The 19654-nt window shown below is 38.1% G+C and overlaps 1 protein-coding gene across 1 annotated transcript in view; it reads right to left on the reverse strand.

Moving 5' to 3' along the window:
* Positions 1-19654, reverse strand: part of RAPGEF5 (Rap guanine nucleotide exchange factor 5) — a 173321-nt gene that overhangs the window by 99730 nt on the left and 53937 nt on the right. Inside the window, exons 7-9 of the mRNA XM_020781222.3 lie at positions 18765-18813; positions 6248-6321; positions 2508-2633 (exon numbers count right to left, since the gene is read on the reverse strand). Of these exons, the coding sequence (XP_020636881.3) occupies positions 2508-2633; positions 6248-6321; positions 18765-18813 (249 nt within the window). The remainder of the gene's footprint in view (positions 1-2507; positions 2634-6247; positions 6322-18764; positions 18814-19654) is intronic.

Consider the following 19654-nt stretch of genomic DNA (forward strand, 5'->3'; position numbering starts at 1 on the left):
GTTGCCTTCAGCACGCATGTGCAGGGGTGCAATGGGGCGGTGGTGCAGGCATCCATCTATCTGTCCATGTGGGGGTGGGTGGGCAGGGGACATGCAGGCATCTGTGCATGCATGCAGGGGGCAGGCAGGGGTGTGCGGGTGGGTGTGCATGCAGCTGGATGGGCAGGAGTGTGTGGGTGGCAGTGTGGGTGGGCAGGCGGGAATGTGCCCACACGTGCATTACTTGAGTTCTCGAAAATATCAAATATTTATTATGTGGTCCTCCATGTGAAATGTTTGAAGACCTCTGCTGTAAAACAAGTTGCTGATAACTTTGTTAACTGTAACTTGTTGCTTCCACATCTATAATCTGTAAAATACTACTTTATTGTTTCTGGCCACAGGTCTTTACAATATATATGAATTTTAATTTAAAAACAATTGTAATAGCTCATTGGGATGCATATCATCAGTCCCATCATAACATCCTTCAAAACAAACATCTAGACTCACTGATCATAGTGGTGGTACGATCCTTAACAAAAGAAGAGTACAGCTTCTTGGCTGCCACCACAAACTATGCCACAGCATATATAATAGATAACTGATTATCAGTGAGCAATCCTAATACTGCTTCCACAGAAGCATGGTTGACAAATGGCTGGATGATAGGTGACAAAAATATTTCTCTGGGATCTATTTAAAGGGGACAAAATGATGAATTGTATCTTCAGTCTGATTACACTAGCTGCACATACTCATGCACTACAAACAAGGCCTTTATTATATTTACCCCAAAAGCTAAGGTAATAACTTCCCCTTAGGGAAAACTGCTAAGTTTTTTCCCTCCTGAAATTATGGAAAGGTTTTGAAACCAACTTAATCTGAGAATCTATAAGACCTTACAATGTTAACTTAAAGTAATACTAGCTAACAAATTTTCACTGCCTTCCACCAGAAATTAACACCTGTAACAACAACTGGGTGACATAAGAAACAACCCGTATTATTTAAACAACTGTGGCATGGTATATTAACAAGGCTAACATCAAACAGTGTAGAAACCCAGTCTTTACGTGAGTGAAGGGACAAGTTCCCATGAACTGGAGAGCAAAAACACCTCACTTAAAAAGTAAAATTGAGGTTAAAGTCCCTGCTGTGCCCCAAATGCATAAACTGAGCCTTCTCTGGTAGGCAGAGGGCACCACACTTGTCTACCTTTATAATGTGGGTATCTGTACTCTACAAAATCTCTCACTAGCTGGCTCTGAGGCAGAGGGAACCAAAATCTTCCCTCTGGTAATGCCTCAAAGTGCTTAGCCAAGAGCCAGTGTCCCTCCCCTTGCTTGCACTATGCTCCAGGAATGCCAGTTAAATGCCAAATATGAACATTAATTCTTCTTTTATATGCTGCACCAAGTGAATGTGGTTTCAAATAGACAAAAAAAATGTGCACTCTCATGCCATTTCAAAACACACGCTGAAAAATCGTACTTTAACCCCAAGAAAAAGGGACTAGAGTTTTATGAAACATAGTCAGTGGGTGGGTTGTCACCAAGAACACAGGGTCCCCGTGTTCAAAGCTTCAAATAAGACTACATGGTTTTCTCATATGCCTGAAAACAGACCTTTCTTTCCCATGGAGGAGCTGGAGAGCAAAAACAGCTTTTAGAGTACAAATGTTTCAAACAGGGTTAGGGCCACAGACAATAATAACCTTTTGTCAGATTCCAGAAATATATTCTAAAAACAGTCCATACATTTTTAGACATGAACATCACTTTGAACCTGCAGAAGTTTAATGTTAATTTGACAGATATACTTAAGAGTAAATAGTCAATAAGCTTTTACCACCACTGCAGTTTAAACAACACAGCAATACTTTCAGGGTTTCATGTGAATGAAGGCGATGTGCATGATTCAATTGCATTAAAGTTTACTTGCAGTTGGAAAGGGAAGAATTGGACACAAAGGGCAGAAATTTAAGCCACAACTTGGATTTTACAAGTTCTTAACCATGCCAAAAGACTTATACAGTACTTCAAGGTAGGAAAGATAAGCATACACCATGCACCATCAGTCAAAGGACAGAAGATCTTACTACTTTAGTTTGACATGAATGTCTCTTCTACCAATGCCAAATAATTTTTTGGACATGAAGGCAGATTACAGTAATGTATATCCCTAGCCCATGATTAAATTCAATACATTCCCCTTTTTGCTCCCCCTCCTTTTTTTCTCATCCCCTCTTTCCTTCCCTTTGGTTTGAAACAAATAAAATTAAAAATGTCAAAAAGTTACAACTAAAGTAAAAACTATGAAACAAGAGTTCAGTTACGTTAGAGGCTGCAATCCTATACTAACATACTTTGAAGAAAGTCTCACTGAATGGAAAAAGGATTTACTTAGGAGCAGACAAGCCAAACAGTAACTATAGTTCATTGGTTCCATTGGGTATTTGCTGTAATTCACTTCGCTAGATAGTTCTGAATGACTTTACTCTCCTGAAAAACTGAGAAGTATCTTACCCAATCTGTTTTCTCTGGCTCTTTTTTATCTGCCTGTAGTCGATAACAGTTTTCCCTTGCCAGTTTGTGGACAAGTTCGAGGCGCCCAATATCCTCTCGTTCTTGCAGCTTGCACATAACTCCTGCCTTGAGATTTGGAGGAAAAGTGAAGAAATACTTAAATCCGCAATCCCAGGACATGACATTCACTGTGTTTTAACTTTAAAAAGAAAGTATCTTCCCCATCACTCTCTCTTAACTTTGCAGCTCTGTGCTAGAAACAATTGTAATTGTTTGTTGGAAGGAAACACAAGAAACGTTCTCACAGATCACACGCCTTTTGCACTTTGCTATCTGCTTAGCTAAACGAAGACAACATGAACTAACCCAGCTACTGTTATGGGTACAGCTGATACGCTAGCTTGTGTATTTGTTCCCGTCATCCTATTTCCTGTTACATAAGAGAAGCATAGCAAGAGGTTAGAAATACATGGGAAAGTTAGCCAAGAACAGCCCTGGAAAAGGATGGAGAGCAAGAGAGTCATCCCTAAAAATAACAGCACAAGCTTCTACTTCTCACACTCCACCCTTCTTTGTATGCATAACGTACAGCCACCAAAGTATCATAATACAAACAGCAGCAAGCAAATATATAAAAAACATTTTTTTTTGCATTGCTTCAAAAACATCAGAGCTAGAAAAGGCACAAGCAAACATTTTGTTTTGTGGGCACAATTGTCAAATGAAAGAATTAACCTAACATTCCAATTTTTTTTTTAATATGTGTGTCTGACAACATACATACTGCTGTACATTAAAATAACAGATTACTGCTAGAGGACAATGGTGATAACCCACATGCCATTTTTTGAAAACCGCATTGTCTATTTTAAAGCTAACAATCTAATCAACAAATAGTGGCACTTCAATCATGTAATTGTTTCCAGGTTTATTCGTGAACAGCAACAAATTAATCTTCCCATTTCTAATGGTTAACACCAACAAATTCATTTGGATATCTAATATTCCCAGCAGTAGTATTTGAATGGGGAAATACTAGGCAATACCATGGATCTCCCTGTAAATGTAGAAAATAATCCTGGTTGAAAGCCTGGACAACCTCTATCAATTCACAATTTTGAGCTAGTCTTGTATTTTTACAATAACCATGTGGAAGAGAAGCAACATGACTGTTCTGGCTGGACTCTCCCCCCCCCCTGCATATTAAAAGAGCACAACAGGACCGATGCATGTGTCTCTGAACTAGAACTCTAGTGGGAGGCCCATAAATCTTCTCCAAGAGGAGGACCTTCTTTGCGGTAGCTTCATCTTTGTGGAACCAGCTCCTGGAGGAACTTTGCCTGCCCTCCTCCCTGTTGCTGGTCAAGAGGCAACTGAAGACATGGCTCTTTAGGGAGGCTTTCCACTCCAACCCTAGTTCAGCTGAGGCGATCTTACATCTCCTTTCAGTTACTACTATTTTTATTTTTATTTTCATGATTTATCTTTTGTTCAGTTTCATCACTGGTCGGGTGCCTTCTGTCTTCATGTGGTTAGCATATTATATGGCTTTTATTATATTATATTATATTATATTATATTATATTATATTATATTATATTATATTATATTATATTATGATTGCGTATTTTAATGTGAATCACCCAGAGTAGTATTGTGACAGTAATGGGAGCAGTATATAAATCAAAGTAATAAATAAATAAATAACTCTACTAGCCCCATATTGGATAGTAGAAGATTCTCAATCATACATTACAACATGTTTGCAAGGTCTCTTCTCACTCTCACAGAACTCTGGGATGGAACCAGCAGGTGCAATCAAAATTTACTCCTATATGTTTTCATTACTGTGTAGAACCAAACATGTAAAGAGAGCACCAGAAAATGACACTAGGAACTCTAGATGGCTAGAACAAATATTTCAGCTCCAGTTATGTTACTGTGGTGGTTTTAACACACTTTTTTTCCTGAGAAAAGTGATTCCCAACCACCAGGATCTGGAGAATGAGCAGTTTATACAGGGCTGCTATGTATATTGCATGGAAGTGTCCTAAAACACTATCTGTACAGAAACACTTGGAACAATTAATTGCTAATGACATTTTTCCCAGTGATCACATTACCCACGGTGTAGACAATGTACTCTTTAACCATAAAGCTACTTCTTGGAAAGGTGTCCCTTAAAAAAGGCCATACCAGTGATTAATGAACAAACCAGAAATGACATCTTGGTGAAATATTAGGTCCTTGGGGAAAGAGAAGACAAATCACATTTGGCTCGAAATGTCACTATGCAATATTTTCCCTTGAGGTATTCTAGCTTTTATCTCAGGACCACAGAATGGGGAGGTGGGTATTACTATCTGGACTTTCAATTAAACTTGCGTTTTATTTTCTATCAATGGGCCCACAGATGATATGTTATCAAGTGGTAACAAGTATACATTTGGCCCCTTGGTAAGACATTCATTTGTATTAGGCCAGACAAGTGGAAAGGGATCATTTGAAATTTTTAGCAGCTGATCAGAAATCTAGGTAAGCAAAAGAACACTCCATACTTAAGAAGTCAATAGAACTGACTGGCTTACGAAATGACTCTAAACGTAACTGGTAAGTTATCAGTTTGTCAACAGTCATCTATGTTTATTTTATAGTTTTATCTGCAGGAAAAATACTACTCATCAGTGCTACCACATGAGGAAAGCTGGAAGCCAATATATATTCCTGTCTTGCCTAGGTCTCTTTTGTTCCATTTTAACATCCTAAACAATTTCTAAGGAATCAGACATCTAGTTAATACATGCATTGCAATTTTGACAAATTTCCAAAGTAGCTTCCACAAACTGAATGACTGGATTCACTAAAATTAAATTACTGATGTTTTCTCTAATCCACCCATATAATCTTATTAACATGCTGCTTATTGGAGCAGATGAATACTTAATGAATTCTTTTGTCTTTAAATCTTGAACAACAAAACCTTGAAATGAACATTCTTATAAATGAATTATGTTAGAAAATAGAACCAGCCTAATGGGAAAATTTATAGACGTGACATGAAATGAAATCATGGGTCATGTCAGCAGCTCAGTTGTAATGTATTTGTTTTTCTTCTGAATGAAACATTACTAAGTTGCCATAAGGATGAACATTTTTTTCCATATTAAATTAATTTAGCCACACCAACATCACTTTGCAACAGTTTTCAGAAAACCTAGTGTCCATTTTTGTGAGCATTTCTCCTAAAACAAGCACTTCAAAATATTCTTATCTACCTATAATAATGTAATACCTGTATTGAGAAAGCGATACAGAATTCTTATTCAATGTAAAACTTTCAGTTGCATTTAGAATCATCCAATAAGGGAAAAAAGCATTTCAAAGGGTTGCTCCTAGATCTTTATACCTTCATCATAAAATCTTGTACATGGTTTTGTAAAACAGGCAGCCAATAGAGATTTTACAGCATAGGTGTAATGTTTGCTACCAGATGACCCCATTCAACACCCAAGTTGTTATATTCCACACCAGAAGCAGTTTCCTACCTGGTGCCAAACATATCCTCATTCAGACTGCATTATGGCAGTTGAGGTTACTAGTGGATAAGTTACTCTAGCCAAGCTATCAGCCAAGTTTTCCATCCATGCCAAACTCTCCATTTGTAGCTTATCTACAGACCTTGTGTCAGGGAAAGAAATTTCAACTTCAATAATATCAACAATTATATATTATTTTTCTACCTGTGTATCATGGACATCCTTCTGATCTTCTTGTTCTACTACATCTTCACTGCTGTTTTCATTTTGATTCATTGCTAAGGATGTTTAAAAAATAAGAAACATGTATAAGATGGTTTGCAAAACAAAATAGTAGTGAACATTAATTATAATTAACATTAATTATATCTAACCTAGAAAATAGTTCACTGGATGCTATCCAGTTCCCAATTACATATGTAGACATTTCAGCAGTTTTAAACGGGATTTGCATTAGCATCAGTATAATTAAGAAGGGATGGGATTTCTACATATTTAAAAAGCATTCCAGCAAAAATCTTAATAGGTGTGGGTGTTTCATAGTGACAATTTCTAAAAATAACTGACCGGATAGGCGGGATATTTATTAAATAAATAAATAAATAAATAAATAAATAAATAAATAAATAAATAAATAAATAAATAAATAAATAAATAAATAAATAAATGGGTGGAAGAAATGTATTCTCGAAGCCTTTCACAGCTGGGATCCAATGGCTGTTGTAGGTTTTTGGGGCTGTTTGGCTGTGTTCTGGAGGTTTTTCTTCCTAATGTTTTGCCAGTCTCTGTGGCCACCATCTTCAGAGGACAGGAGTTAGAACTCTGTCTGTGTTCTGGTGTAGTGTGTGGGATAGTTGAGTATTTGTAGCTGTGGGATCAGCTTTTTGTCCTTTTTAGGAGATTGGAGTGATTATGGTGATCAGGGTGTTTTTTGTTATGAGTGTATTGTTGTGACAAGGGGGAGATGATGTGTCACTGTCATTGATGGGTGTCGTTAGCTAGTCTATTGTGTACAGTGATCACCGGTCCTTGTGGCTGGGTAGAGTTTGTTGACCTATTTGCAGGCTGTATTTTTCAGTGCTGGGAGCCAGGCTTTGTTGAGTTTTAAATGTTCTTCTTTCTTGTTGAAGCTGTGTTGATGTTTGTGGATTTCTCCTCTGTAGTCTAACATAAGGATTACTGGTGTTGTCCTGTACATCTGTGTTTTGAAATAGGATTTCATGTCCAGCTTGTTTCAGGGCATGTTCAGCTGCTGCTGATTTTTCCAGTTGTTTTAATCTGCAATGTCTCTCATGTTCTTTGATTCTGGTGTGGATGCTGTGTTTTGTGGTCCCAATATATACCTGGCCACAACTGCAAGGTATCTGGTATACTCCTGCAGAGGTGAGGGGGTCCCTTTTGTCCTTTGCTGACCATAACGTTTGTTGTATTTTTGTGGTGGGCCTGATTACTGTTTGTAGGTTGTGTTTTTTTCAAAAATTTCCCCATGGGGTCCATAACCCCTTTGAGGTATGGCAGAAATACTTTATTTGTGGGTGGCTGTTTTGCCTCTTCGGTTCGGTGTTGTTTTCTCGGTTTGATGGCTCTTATGATTTCATTTTTGGAATAGCCATTTGCCTGTAGGGCCCAATTCAGGTGGTTGAATTTGGTGCTGAGAATTGAGCTTCACAGTTCTGATGCAGCTGAAAGCACTAGATGGTTTCTGGGACTCCAGTTCCCTGAGCACCTCTCAAGGAGCCTTGCTAGGATATTTTCTTCTGTGGGTCCTCAGTTCGTCCTCTGATAGAAGAGGCTCTGCTCTATGGCCATGACAGAAACTCATGATGAATGAGATCCTCAATTGTCCCTTCACTGTTCTTCATTTTTAATTATCTTTCAATTTTACTCTAAAGTAGAAGGAGGGGCTTGTGCTTTCAATTAAAGCAAAACTACCAGAAAGCAGGGTGTAACAGCCAAAATTCAGAACACAAAACTGGAATGATAAGCGCTTGAGTAGAAAAATATAGTTGTTATGTCGTTATGTGCTGTTAGGTTGGAACTGACTTATAATGACCCTAACAAGGTTTTCAAGGTAAGTGAAGTGTTTTTGCCAGTTCCATTCCCCCAATGAGTTTCCATGGCTGAACAGGGATTCAAATCCTGTTCTCCAGAGTCCTAGTCTGTCACTCTATCCACTACCTACACCACACAGAGAACATAGTTGTGACACAGGTGCCTTATTGTTTTGAATCCTATCAAGAAAAATTGTGATGTCCCCCGTCCCCTCTCATAATCCATAGACTCAAGCCAATTAAACCTCCTGTATGGACTTATTTTAGCTTTTCTAAAAATGATCTGGTGAATGAATCACAGAGCTCCCATTTTACATAGCCTTGGCTTCAGAACTGTAAAAGCTGATATGCTGTACATGTTATGGATTATTTATTTAGTGCATAAGGTACATGTAGAACTACAAAGCAGTTTACTTTCATAAACACACTTTAAAGATCTTATTTCAGCATTTCCTATTCACAGATATAACTAGATAGAGGTACCTCTTCTGCCTGTTTCATGCAGAAACAAATCTAAAAGCAAACAAACCAGCTGTTTTTTTCACATCAACTAGAAAAAAAAGGCAACACTTGTATTGATTTATTTAACATATTTTTACCCTCCTTTTTCTTTGAAATGACCCAAAGTGACTTACACTGTATAGGTTTTTAATCATTTAATAATAATAATTGCATGCTATCAAGTCATTTCTGATTTATGATGACCTTTGCCAGGGTTTTCTAGGTAAAAATGCACAGGTTTACCATTCTCTTCTCGGGGCACTCCGGGACTGCGCAGCTTCTCCAAGGCTTTATCGCCTGGCTCTTCTCCCAGGAAGCACAGTGGGGAATCAAACTGACAACTTTTGCCTTCGCGGGCAGATAACTAAACCACTGAGCTATCCAGCCAGTTTTTAACTTTTAAAGAAGATCAACACCTCAAATGGAACTACAGTGGACCCTTGATTTACAGACGGCTTGACTTACAGACTTTTTGAGTTACAGACTTCTCTGGCCGCAAAATTTAGGTTTGACTTGCAGCCTGAGAATTGACTTACAGACCAGAAAAAAACCAAAATGGAACAAAAATGGCCTGTTATGGGATTAATCGGTTTTCAATGCACTGTAGGTCAATAGAGACTTGATCTACAGACTTTTTGACTTGAAAACCGCCTTCCAATACGGATTAAGTTCTCAAGTCAAGACCCCACTGTATTATAGGAAAGCCCCTATATGCTGCATTCACATAGAACAAATTAATCAGAAACGTAGCATGGTTCCCAGCATATTAAATTAGAAGCCCCCCTTTTTTTTGTATTCTTTACAATACCAGGGTTTGCTTTTGGCTTACAAATTCTGATACATGTTAAACACTGGAATGAGAAAATGCTACAATATGTTCATTCTCTTGTAGTTCCCTCAAATATGAAATTACTTACAACCTGTGGGTGATACACAAGACCTGACATAACAATTTCTATTATTGCCTACATCAATATTCATTCCCAGCTGAAAGCACACGAAGCCACTTTTATTATTTAAAAACAAAGGATGTGCTCATTAGAGCCACACATCTACCCAGTATGGCACACAAAGAACAGCCAGAGTGCTGGAATAGCAGTTAGGTTTATTGCACCCCATTTCTATGAAATTTCACATATTTTACTCATGGAAAAGCTCACATGAATAAAAGAATGCAAGGACATTAAGTGAGCATTAGCTTGCTGAATTGCAGTTTCAATTGCATCTACTTGCAAATGAGCCTAAGGAGTTCAGGATGTTGATTTTTTAATGGTCACTTAAAGATCAGGAGGCTATGCCTTGATTTAATTTCCTTACTCCCTTGTGGGTAAGCAAAAGGCTTTTCCTTCAATATTTTCTATAAAACTAGTGACAAGAGTAAAGGCTTACTTTAGGAGAAAGGCTGGTTGTATTTATACCCAAAGGGGATTATTCTTCTTGCTAAGTAAGGCTTATTTAATTTCTTTAGAGAGAGAAATAACCTACTTTGACCTTAATGGAAGATTCACTTAAAATAGGCAATAATAATGGATCATTTGTTGCAACTAAAATTAACACTGGTTCATCAGTTCAGTTATTAATCTTTTGCTTTCTAGCAGTTTACTTCTCATCTAGAAAGAATTCCATTCCTTGCAAACATGATGCCCACATTGAGATAATTTTCAGGCTGCTTTAAGAGAAGAACATATGGGCAAAGTATCAGTGCTATATGTAACAAGTACACTACCAAAACTAGGCTGCCGCTATGATATAGTGGTCATAGTGTTTGACTAGGGCTGGGGCAATCCAGGTTCAAATTCCCACTCAGCCGCAGCATTCATTAGATGACTACAGACTAGTCACTCATCTCTCAGCTTAACCAAATTCACAGAGACATTGTGAGAACAGAAACTGGAGAGACCTTAAGCTACTTTGAAAGAAGCTAAGATATAAGAGAGACGCTGAGACTATGCTGACAAAGGTCCGCATAGTCAAAGCTATGGTTTTTCCAGTAGTGATGTATGGAAGCGAGAGCTGGACCATTAAAAAGGCTGACTGCCGAAGAATTGATGCTTTGGAATTGTGGTGCTGGAGCCAATTCTTGAGAGTCCCCTGGACTGCATAGAGACCAAACCTATCCATTCTGAAGGAAATCAACCCTGAGTGCTCACTGGAAGGACAGATCCTGAAGCTGAGGCTTCAATACTTTGGTCATCTCATGAGAAGAGAAATCTCTCTGGAAAAGACTCTGATGTTGGGAAAGAGTGAAGGCAAGAGAAGAAGGGGACAGCAGCAGACGAGATGGTTGGATAGTATAATCAAAGCTACCAACATGAATTTGACCAAATTCTGGGAGGCAGTGGAAGACAGGAGGGCCTGAGGTCACAAAGAGTCGGACAAAACTTAATGACTAAACAACAACAATAAGATATAAATATAACAAATGAATAAACATATCAATTTCCAATTAAGTACTATAGTATTTATTGACATCCGGTAAGCTTCTGTTTGAGATACCAATGTAGTGCAGTGGATAGAATGATGGACTAGGATTCAGAAAGCCTGGGTTCAAATCACTGGTCTACCATGAAAAATCACTGGGGGTGTGGAACTGGCAAAAGACTGCTAAAATATCTCAGCTGTGGCCACACTATCAAAATATTCCCATTTTCTCATGTCTTTTTGCCATTCCCTTCTTCTGGGACTATGCAGCTTACCCAAGGCCACGCAGGCTAGCTCTTCCCCTAGGAGGCACAGTGGCAATTTGAACTCCCAACCTCTGGCTCCACAACCAGATACCTAAACCAATGTACAATTCAGCCAGCTTACTGCAATTGAAGGGGCTACAAAATTCTGTTTAAAGGCACAATGGGATCTCCTCGCTAGGCTAGATGATCCTCAGATGGCTCCATCATCTCTTTGTCAAAGGAGGCTAACAACACAAGGCAATGGCTAATAAGTATTTTTCCCCCAGTCTTTCAGATGTTCTGCCTATCAGTGCTAATCTACTACACTTCAAATAGCCACAGTAGCCTGTCCCAATAAAGTTTTCATGAAGTGGGTTTCCTCACTCTATAGCTGATTCCCTTCTCCTGAGCAGACTAACAGCAACAAAGGGGAAATGGTGAAGATTAGCAATTATTGCAGCATCTATAAGTATGATGCATTGACATTCTTTACATCTGGAAGGATAGAAGGATACTGGGTGTTATCAGGACTAAGCGATAGTATTTTAAAGCTACCGCACAATGAATGATATCACTGCATCTATGCATTGATGAATACTATGCTTATTTATAAACATTTATAAACTGCTGTCCTGTCCCAACATACCCTTTAGAAAGAATATCACCTACACACCAGAGTACCAGACAGCAGCATATAAATTCATACTGTGCTAGTCACAGCTAAAAACTCACCTCATTTTGAAAACTGTTTTGAAACTTATCCATAAATGCAGTTAATCAAGACTCATAAAAATAATAGCATTTGAATCAACTATTGCATTGTGTAGAATCTTACGTTTTAAAGCTACACCACTTCTGGTTGAAAAGATAAACTTCTCAACACACACTAAAGAATTAAACTGAACATACTGTGCAGCCAAACAGTCTGGAACAATAAAGCCAAGGAAGGTGTGAACTTCCTCTGTTTAGCTTTATAGGGTGTTAAAAATTACCATTAACACTGACTGTTTCTGTGCTGAACAAGTAAGCAGATACGTAAAACACAAGCCCATAGCCTTGTTCACAGTGCTAACTAGAGAAAGCTTCCTCTCCTCTCTCCATTCACAGGCACAAATAAGCGAACACTCCCAAAAGTGCAGGACATAATCTCAAAACATTCAAACCTAATAGATTGCAAATGTTTGGAACAGGCCGTCTTTCCCTGCCACCCAGACTGCTGAAATCTTACTATAAAAAGATAGAGAAGCATTTTATTCTTCACAAGCTGTGGCACCTACAATTAAACAAACAAACAGCAAAAAGGGGAAGGCTTGATCTTCAGTCGTAGTCTAGATAGCATCTTGAGATGTAGCAGAAAAGGAAGGCTCTGCAGACAATCAAATTGGGGGTTGTTAGGTATTTCAAAGATGGTGAGGTTTCCTTGTGTGGTACCATATAACTCTTCAACTGGGAGCTGGAATGGTAGAAACATTTGAATCTCCATCTTAGACAATACAAACGTCCAAAATAAATTTAGAGCTCTTTCCACTCTGGCTGAAGTTAATGGATCCTTAGCTATGCTCCCCACCTCCTCGTTTTTGTAACATCTTGATTGCCACAAGGCCAGTGGTCTGGAAAGCTTTTATAATTTTTGTTTGACCTAATAAAGGTGTTGTCTTCTGTTTGCATTTGGGGGTTTTGTTTTGTTCCCACACAGTTATTTCTGCTTTTATGCATAATTTCACAGCCTATCTAGTAGCACTAAACAGAAATTATAAGGCTGATGGCATTTCATCCATTTTACAGTACTGTATTGGTTTTGAAATCACATAAAAATGATGAAACAAAAATGACATGGGGGAAGCTTAGGAGTGGTTTTCTAAGTCCTCTTTCAAATGGTGAGTACCAAACAGAAAAGGAATGCAAAAGCACTGAATCAGCACTGCACATCTTTGAGCTGTGATTCTCCCTTTGTCCTAATTGTGTGAAGGGAGAGGCAATACATAAAATGTATGCATATAAAATTCCTTCCACTAACTTCTTAGCAGACTACTGAGAAGGTCTGAATTAACATCTTATGGGGGGGGGGGGGAGGGGATAAAAAGTAAACGTTAAAAATAATTAACCAGGTTTTACTAAGTTTAAAGGTCCATCTCAGACCCATGTCAGTCAGCACACTGCACAAATGAGATGCAAGCCAGCAATTTGTCCATTAGGCACAATTAGCTGCATCAAGTTGTACAAACCTTACACAAGTACTTATCACATTAAGATGAACGAGAAAACTTGAAGAACATACTAACCAGGTGGCATATAAATACATTAAATCAGGACCCATAGGAATCATATACAAATGAAACTTTGTTTGTTCCTTTCTCAGCCACAGGGGCCAGACTGGCCCCATATTTGCTATCCTTCCACAAACAAGTGAAGACCTTTCTCTTCAGGCAAGCTTTCTGTTAGTGACTGGCTGCCTGAAAGGGGTTTTCAAATGGATTTTTGTACCCTACTGCTTTAAATGTGTTTAACGACAGTTTATATCAGGGTTACAAATATGCTTGATGCTAGTTTTTTTTCACAAAAGTCTTCTCTAATGTCTTGTTATTAGAACATGTAATTTAAATCAATTTAAATATAAATTACTTCAGTGTAATGCTATACTTTTAAATTGACAATAATATTCAATGCAATGCAATTTTCTATATCTGCTGTGCAAATGGTCATTAACTTTCTTTTGACCTGAGGTGTAACACTAATATTGAATTTGCAGGGAAGGCTACTCATTATGCTACTTTGGTTTCCAGAGAGAACCAGTCCCAAAGGATCAATTTCTTGGATACCAAATAGGGAATAGCATTCTATCAACTCCATCCCTTTGCTCTGTAAAATAAAAGGAAACATTTGTCTATCATTTCACAGTGTTTAGAAATTAGCAGCAGATTACAGCTACAGTAGAACATTAAGGAGTGTCTCATTATTAAAAACCCTCAATTCAAATTGCAAAGTTTAGAACGTGTCCTGTCTGACATAGTGTTATATAAGCAGAGTTAATTAATGTTCATTTTCTCTACTCTAGCTAATTGACCTCAGGAGAGACAAGTCAGAAAATTAAGCACCAGAAAACAGACATGTCTACTGCATATATTAAATAATTAAGACAGTGACCAAAACCCCTGTTGCTCAGTGTACTAAATTTTTAGTATAGTAAGTCCGCTGAATCAATGTCAGTCAACTCCTCCATCATGTCCTTTTATTCAAATTGGCCTACTCTAACTGTGACTTACTTTGGCATTGTAAATCACCAGTAGATTGCGCTCATTTCAATCAACAGAGGAGTTAACCCGCTAAATCCTGACTGATTCAATGGACCCACGCTAGTGTGATTTACCACTCTAAACAATAAGATTTGATTCTTTGTATTTCAGATTATGAATTCATTCTAACAACTATTAATTAATTTATTTATATTCATGGATGCCAATTCCAATATAATTTAGAGCAAATCCGTTGCATCACTGAAACTGACATGCAGACTGACATACTACTAATTATGGGATAAGAATAATCATTGCAGTTAGAACATTGTTTAAAGTTACAGAGGTGCCTCGCTAGACAGTTACCCCGCATGACAGTTTTTTCACTAGACATTGACTTTTTGCGATCGCTATAGCGATTTGCAAAACAGTGATTCCTATGGGGGAATTTCGCTGGACAATGTTTGGTCCCTGCTTCGCAAACCGATTTTCGCTAGCTCCCTCTGCACTCACAAAACAGGTGTTTTCGGGACCTAAGCTTCGCAAGACAGCGATTTAAACAGCTGATTGGCGGTTTGTAAAGCGGCTTTCCTATGGCCGATCTTCGCTAGACAATGACGATTCTTCCCATTGGAACACATTAAACAGGTTTCAATGTATTCCAATGGGGAAATGCTTTTTGCTAGACAATGATTTCGCTAAACAGTGATTTCAGTGGAACAGATTATCATTGTCTAGCGAGGCACCACTGTATTTTGGAAGCTCAGTGCCACTAACTGTAAATGTCTCCCATATCTAAATATGCAAAAAGCTATTTTCTGTGAAAAAACAGGCTAACCTTGTATATATGCAAGATCACTATGTATCAGAAAATGATCATTATGTATCAGCCCACAAGTGTTACAAGTTGGGTAGTTTTTGAGAAACCTGATAGTTGTTGCATAAAAATATTTTAAATAAATGTAACTGTAATGTTGAGTGTTGTGTTTGCATATGCTTTTGATTTATAACACTACACTGAACTCTTCTTTAAATATACACTCCATCAGACACAAACTCTAAGGATCATCTCCAGAAATAACCATCAGTTACAAGTACAGTGGTGCCTCACTAGATGATTGCCTTGCGGGATGAAAAATCCTCAAGACAATTGGTTTTTGCGATCACTATGGTGCCTCGCAAGACTTTTTTTTTCTATGACCATGCTTTGAAGACTTTTTTTTTTTAGACTGATGCTTCACAAGACTTTTTTTTTAGACTGATGCATAGGGAACCTCTCAAGACTATTTTTTCATAAGATGACAATTTTCGCAGAACAAATTAATACTGAATACTGTTTATTTATTTACTGTACTTTAAGACTACAAGTTACCAAAGGTTCTCTTTGGCGAAAAGTACATTAAAATATAAACCATAAACAATAACTATATAAAGGACAAAATCAAACCTAAGATGAAGCCTGCAAAAGAAGAATGGACTCTACAGCAAAGTAGAAGACTTCTATGCTCTGTAAGGACCTAAAATAGTTCTAAATGCTTGGAAGAATAAAGGCTCTTCCCCAGGCACTGAAAATCCACAAGGCAGGCTTCCTCTCTGTGAAGGACATTATACCAAACGAGATAATATAAATAATATTTATGTGCCATCAAGTTGATTCCAACTTACGGTGACCCTTCTCAGATTTCTCTAGGTATAGAGTAGATGATACCACTCTGATGGCAGAAAGTGAGGAGGAATTAAAGAACCTCATAATGAGGGTGAAAGAGGAGAGTGCAAAAAATGATCTGAAGCTCAACATCAAAAAACTAAAATCATGGCCACTGGTCCCATCACCTCCTGGGAAATAGAAGGGGAAGATACGGAGGCAGGGACAGATTTTACTTTCTTGGGCTCCATGATCACTGCAGATGGTGACAGCAGCCACGAAATTAAAAGACGCCTGTTTCTTGGGAGGAAAGAAATGACAAACCTTGACTGCATCTTAAAAAGTAGAGACATCACCTTGCCAACAAATGTCCGCATAGTCAAAGCTATGGTTTTTCCTGTAGTGATGTATGGAATTTTGCCATCTCATGAGAAGAAAAGACTCCCTGGAAAAGACCCTGATGTTAGGAAAGTGTGAAGGAAAGAGGAGAAGGGGACAACAGAGGATGAGATGGTTGGACAGTGTCACCGAAGCTACCAACATGAATTTGATCCAAATCCGGGAGGCAGTGGAAGACAGGAGGGCCTGGCGTGCTCTGGTCCATGGGGTCACAAAGAGTCGGACACGACTAAACGACAACAACAACTTAGAAGTGGCTTGTTGTTCCTTCTTCTGGGAGGACTCTGTATCTATGCTGCTACACAAGCTGGTTCTTCTCCTAGAAGGCACAGGGAGGAACGTAACTTCCAGCCTCTGGCTCCGCCAACAGGTACCGAACTCACCGAGATATCCAGCCGGTACAAATGAGGTACCAATTCTGCAAATATTACTCTGGATATAAAACCTAGCTCAAAGCACATAGATGTTTCTATAGTCATCATATCTATCAACAGTCAACTCGTACATTTCTGTTACCAGCAAATGGTGTGAGAATTCAAGAATTCAGCTGGTGCATGAGCTGTGCCCTTCCTAGGAAAGGCAGATTTAGCCACAGTGTTCTGTTCCTTAATTACTCCTCAATTAGACTGTAATGCGATCTAAGTGGGGAATAGGAGATAATGGGAGAGTTGTCAGAAGCTACAACTAGAACAAAATTCATGAGGCAGACTCTTTGTCATGCACTTCAGATGACACCACATTTCCCCCCCAGCAGTGGGACTTCCTCTGAATTCTCTGCCTCAGCAATCAGACAAGAAAATACGCCTGTGTTTAACTTCCAGTGACAAATAGCAAAGCAAAAACAAACGTCCTGGTATGAAAGACACAGAGGTGAGAAATGTTCACCCTAGCATATGCAAATATAGATCTCTTTCACCTCTGAAGTGAAGAGTGCTTCTAAATGTGAGCTGAGCATCTCCTTTCCTACATGTCACTGCTCCTGAAGCAAATTCCTTGGCTTCCAATCTGTTTTGAAACTCAATTCAAAAGGCAGTTTTTGACCAATAAGCCCTGGGCTAAATGGCTTGGAGCCAGGATAACTAGAAGACAGTTTTCTCTCATACCAGTCTACCCAAAACTTGAGATTTTCACCTGTTTTGTGAGTCACTGCTCTGACAGGCTAGATCATTAAGTACACAAAACAGAGATTTCTGTGTAGCAGTGGACTCTCAAAGCAAGTCAAGCTTGCTCCATCCTTGATATGCTTCTGGCAGACAGTCAAAACTACTGGAGAGATGTAATCAGTAACAAATAGAACACAAAACGACTAGTTATTTGTGAACATATATGCCTCCCAATTGACTCATTACGTATGCACTACAATATTTGTTGTCTTATGCAAGAGTACTAGGTATAATCGTCATTGACATTTTTGTTGGTGTACTTTGTAATAATTTTTAAAACATATTGTTTAATCTAGCCTTCAACATTTTTAATAGTTACGAACTTGCTTTTATTGCCTTGGGAGCTCCTGTGTGCAGCAAAGTAAGTAATAAATATTTTTATTAAGTAAATAAATAATGCTTGATGGGTATATTGAATTTCAGTTATTTGTTAACCTAAGAGGGGCCACATAATTATGTTTTTGCTTGTCTCCCATTTGCTCCTGTTGACACTGGTGAACAATGTACATAAGTAATGTTAGCTAAAACTAAGGATGGCAGGAATGGGGGATGAAATAGAGCAATGTTTGGCTCATTTATGTTCTGTTCAATCCATACATTGTGCCTGCTCTTCAAATATACTCATTAACTGTTCAGTCCTGCACAAATGAACAGGCTCATGCCAGTTTGACAACCTTTGTCAACATTTTATTTAGGAGTTTGTTTGTTTTTAAGTTAGACATTCACCACTAATGGGAAAAAATGAAATTATTAAGTCAGTGATCTCTCCCCTGCTAAAATGTGTTAAACAAAAGCCATCTTCAAAATCAGCATCTACCCACTGTAGACAATGCACATGTAAACATCAGTTTATTAAACATTAACAAATGAAGCAAACATAAAGAATACTTGGTTTGTATGAGAAACCCTAGTTCAATTAGATCTTTAGTTTATCACATGAACATTAATTGCAATACACAGAAGGAAGAAATGTTTCTTGTTACACTCAGGCAGTTTTACACTATCTTTTTCCCTGCATGTAATACCACTTAAAACTGTAGAATCAATAGTTTGATATACTCACCTGATTTTCTTGCCTTCATCGCAAGAACAGCAGCCAATTCTCTTTGCACCTAACATGCCAAGAAGATCAAGAGTTACCACTAGGCTAAAGAAAGTTGTTACATATACTGTGCAAAGCTAAAGATATATGCATGTCACTTTTATATTATATTTAGCCATATAATACAGAAAAGCATAAGGATACCTACATACTTAACCTGTGCTCTTTAGGCTGGAGACAAAAGTTTTGCTAGCAGTCTATGTCTAACTGATCCCACTGCAATCAGCCTGAAGGCTTGTGTACACATATTTTAAATTAAGCCACTCTCAGTGTGGTTTGTACAGGCTTAGACCTAAACATGCACAGGATTTTATTTTCTATCTAAGTCAGACTAACGCTACAAAAAGTTTTCTTTGCTTTACTACAGTTATGTATAAATATAACTGGGATACAGTAAAGCTTTACCTACAGTGGGAAATTAACGTGCTAAAATTTTTCCTAGTTATTTTAGAAGCATATACCCTGTTTTCCTGAAAATAAGACCTAACCTGAAAATAACCCCTAGTATGATCTTTCAGGATGCTCGTAACATGAGCCCTACCCCAAAAATAAGCCCCAGTTAAGTGAAACCCCACCCTCCACCATTGTGCAGGACTGTGAAGCAATCAGAAGAAGATGGCATGACTGTATCTAAATAGATTCTTGTACATGAAAAAAAAATTATCAACATTAAAACATTATTTTCATAAAATTATGAGAATAAGCTCTAATGCATTTTTGGGAGCAAAAATTAATATAAGCCCCTGTCTTATGTTCGGGAAAACATGGTATTTATTTCATTAAATGTCATTATTTCCTACTATATCCTCCCTCTTTAATGGACATTTAAAGGATTAAAGACTGGGTGCTCA

This window comes from Pogona vitticeps, chromosome 6 (assembly GCF_051106095.1).
Source record: "Pogona vitticeps strain Pit_001003342236 chromosome 6, PviZW2.1, whole genome shotgun sequence".
NCBI lineage: Eukaryota > Metazoa > Chordata > Lepidosauria > Squamata > Agamidae > Pogona > Pogona vitticeps.